We start from the raw sequence: 4039 nt of genomic DNA, 5'->3' as shown, positions 1-4039 counted from the left end.
TTCGGCACAAGTTCAACTGGGAAAAACTTTTACTACCTTAAGATGAAGGACAGGACAAATTTTGGTTGAAATAGATTCGTCGAAAATATCTAGGATAGATATGTTTGAACTTTGACCTTTGGCATCTTTTCCACTATATGGCTCTTTGACACTTAAGGAGGTTACTGCTGTAAAGGTGCTTACGTTTTACTACTTTTGCTTGCAGTTAGATTGGGAGATTTGGCACTCAAATTATTTCTTTATACATACATTTACATCCAAAAAGTACATCACTACCAAAACAAGACAACAATTACATCTTAGAACTTATAGAGCACAGAGGGCAAGCGAGGTGTAATAAACACTTCTATAGGATTTACTTTGCGCTTGGTCATGCCTAACCCTTCTTTCATGTCCAAAGGCTCATTCGATGGTGTACTAAAATCAAAACCTTGGAGTAAATGAGCTATTGCAAGGTGTGTCACTTGAGTCGCATAAGTGATCCCTGGACAAGATCGTCTTCCAGAGCCAAAAGGGATGAGCTCATAATGTTGACCGCGAACATCAACCCCTACTTGACTAGTCAAGAATCTCCCCGGATCAAATGTATCAGGATTCGACCAAATCTTAGGATCTCGCTGTAGTTTCGTAGTATTGACCCACAGTCTTGTACCTTTCGTTATGTGGTATCCTTGTACAACGCAGTCTTCTACGCATTTGTGGGGTACTAACAAAGGTACTGGTGGATATAATCGCAATGTTTCTTTAACAACAGCTTGGAAGTATACCAAATTCTTGATATCACTCTCTTCTACCCATCTGTTTCTGCCAACTTCTCTGTCTAGCTCTTCTTGGACTTTCTTCATGACATCCCTATGGTTTAACAATGTAGCCATTACCCAATTTAAGTGAACTGCAGTCGTGTCTGAAGCATCCAACACCATACTCTGTGGTAGAAAGAACAATTTAAGAAAAACAAACAGTTTAAGAAAAACAAACAAAAAAAAAACAATATTTTCACCAAAGCAATAGATAGCTCCTAGTTAGCATTATATGGTCATTATGTTTGCATCATGCTAAATGGTTGCACAATATTCGGAACACAAAGTTTATCCATATCATATAAAGAGTTAACGTTCGTTGTAACTAAAGCTGATAGCAATTCTGGAGGCATCTACCCATGATTTATGTTGTTCGGACAGTCTCCAAAGACTTTGTAGCACTCGTATTGAATCCTCCAAAAATGCACTACTTTTGGAGGTTCCAACATGCACCCGTCGACATCTTTGAAGAATCCAAGCAACATAGATCATGATCATGAACATATACGCACAAGCACCTCATAAACATTCATAACTTTCATATAGTGTATATTCACAACATAAACACATACTATAATTTAAGTCAATTCAAATGTAGTTGGGAGACTTGATCCAATTCAAGAAATGGGTAAAAACAATTGGATGGATCGAAACATGGGAACAGATCTGATACCAATACAGACTACCCATTTCAATTGTTATGCTTTTTGAAATTGCATACATAGGTTCAAGTTTCGATCGATGTTTACAGAGTTGATTATCCCTCCCGAAAACAAAGATTATTTCAAGAAATGCAATGTATATATAGCAACAAAAGACAGTACTCACCAGAGCTGTAGCTTTAATGGTGGTTTCTCTAGTATAACTATCTTCAAAATCTTCATGGCTCATAAGCACATCAATAAAATCTTTTTCATTTCCAGCAACATCATCAACTTCTTCTCTCTTCTTCACATGTTCATCCAACCATTTTTGTAAAACACAATCAATATCTTTAAAAGTCCTTTTCATAAACTTAACATGCCCTTGAAAATCAATCCATTTGAATAAAGGAATAGGAAATGCATCCCATAACACAAACTCCATTGAAATATACATAAAATCCTTTAAAGCTTTCTTAAATCTTTCAACTTCTTCTTCTTCATTTCCCCCTTTTTCAAGCCTTCGGTAGCTTTTTCCAGCTATCATTTTGACTATCAAGCTCAAAGTTAACTTTTCTAACCACTTAGTAAGATTAACTTTTACCGGAAAACTATCTCTAGTCGTCACCGAATGCAAATTATCTCTAATGACCGGGAAGGTAGGGTTAAGGTCTGCGTATATATTTCCCTCCCCAGACCCCACTTGTGGGACTATACTGGGTATGTTGTTGTTGTTGACTGGGAAATGATCTCTGATGACTGAAAAGTCATCGCTTCGTGACCGGAAAATCAAGATTATCTCTGGTGACTGGAAATAAAGAGTAAAGCTCTTTGATACTCATTTGAACTTCAGAAACTCTAACATTTTTCAATTTTTCTAACCTACTACTTGATAAAACTTCCTTTATTACAATTTTTCGAATTTTTCTCCAATAAGTACCATAACTAGCTAAAAAAAGCATAGCATTATTATAACCAATATATTCACCGGCCAAACTCGGCGGCCGGTCGGAAAGTACTTTATCATTAGTATTCAAACAATCTCTAACAGCATCATAACTACTAACGACTAATATACGAGGTAAACCTAGCCGGAAAGTGAAAACCGGGCCATATTTATCGGCTAAAAATGCGAGTTTTCGCGATAAAGTGATGTTGTCGTTACCGGAAAATTGGAGGAGATGACCGATCACCGGCCAGCCACCGGAGATTTCTGGCGGGAAAGGGTTTTGAGGTTTTGAAAGTTTGCATAGTTTTGTTTTCCATATGAAAATGGAGAAAAAAGTTAAAGATATGAGTAGTACTAAAATTGCATTAAAATGAGAGAAAATATGATCTTCCATTTTCTTGAAGTTATTTTTTAGAATAGTCTAAGGTTTTGATACTATTTATGGAATTCATCATGGTATATATCACTTTCATTTTTGAAGTCTATCATTTTAGATGATGGTGACGTTGATTATTTTGAATTTGTATCTCGATTATTTCATTGAATACCTGATACTCATTTTTTTTTTTTACTTTATATCATATCCTTATATTTTATTTTTACAAAAGCGGAATAAAATATTATTTCATGAAATATTTATATTTTTTTCTTCTTCGAGATAAAGGAATGTCGTCGTTGCCAGAAAAGTTGGAGGAGATGACCGATCACCGATAAGCCATAGGAGATTTCTGGCGGGAAAGGGTATTGAGGTTTTGAAAGTTTGCATGTTTTTGTTTTCCATGTGAAAATGGAGAAAAAAGTAGTAAAACATATGAGTAGTACAAAAATTGCATTAAAATGAGAAAAAAATATGATCATCCATTTTTCTTGAAGTTATTGAAAGGCAAAAGACATAACCTGCATTCCAAACTAAATCTGAAAAGTTGAGTTGCAGCCTTGGTAATCGGACGACCTATTATATTTTATTTTTTGTGAAACTAATATCACCCTAACACTTGATGTGGCAACAAAATATATAAAAATGAAAAAAGGGGCAGGTATGAGTCAAAAAAAAAAAGTGACTTTCCCCACCCCCAATTTATTTTATCTTTCCCTTTTTTATGGGTGTTTATTTATTTTTTTCTTTTAATTTTTTGCATAATAGATTCTTGAGACATTTTTTCCGATTAGTTAGAATATGAACTCGACTTTTAGTATAGTTCACAGTGCAATCTATGCCTTTTAGCTTATTGAAAAAAATCTAAGGTTTTGATATTATTTATAGAATTTATCATGATACGTCACTTTTGCCTTATTGAAAAAATCTAAGGTTTTGATATAATTTATAGAATCTATCATGATACGTCACTATCAATTTTAAGGTCTTTTTATTTCAGTATGGTGATGGTGATGGTGATGGTGATGATGATTATCTTTTATTGTACACTGACTCATCGAGTATCTATTTTTAAAAACTATTTATTTTAATACATATCATTTAAATTTATTTTTACAAATGCAATATGGAACATTGTTTAAAAATATCACTGTATACCGATTTAGCATATTAGCGGATCAAATTTAAAGAAATCAAAACAGTTTCAATTTATTTGTGAATTCGAGCAATCTATATATTTGAAAATTAAAATAAAAAATGTTATAGTAATAAT

At 33.7% G+C, this 4039-nt stretch overlaps 1 protein-coding gene across 1 annotated transcript; it reads right to left on the bottom strand.

Moving 5' to 3' along the window:
* Positions 1-218: 218 nt before the first annotated feature.
* On the bottom strand, positions 219-2799 carry LOC132042700 (nicotine N-demethylase CYP82E3-like). Its single transcript, XM_059433225.1, has 3 exons — positions 2258-2799; positions 1629-2061; positions 219-926 (listed from the first exon to the last, which is right to left on the bottom strand). Exons 1-3 carry the CDS (start codon positions 2782-2784, stop codon positions 300-302), a joined length of 1587 nt encoding a protein of 528 aa, XP_059289208.1. The 5' UTR covers positions 2785-2799; the 3' UTR covers positions 219-299.
* Between the last annotated feature and the right edge of the window lie 1240 nt (positions 2800-4039).

This window comes from Lycium ferocissimum, unplaced genomic scaffold (assembly GCF_029784015.1).
Source record: "Lycium ferocissimum isolate CSIRO_LF1 unplaced genomic scaffold, AGI_CSIRO_Lferr_CH_V1 ctg17268, whole genome shotgun sequence".
In the NCBI taxonomy this organism is placed as follows: Eukaryota; Viridiplantae; Streptophyta; class Magnoliopsida; order Solanales; family Solanaceae; genus Lycium; species Lycium ferocissimum.
The sequence above is the reverse complement of the archived record's forward strand: the minus strand, read 5'-3'. Positions and strand labels throughout refer to the sequence as shown.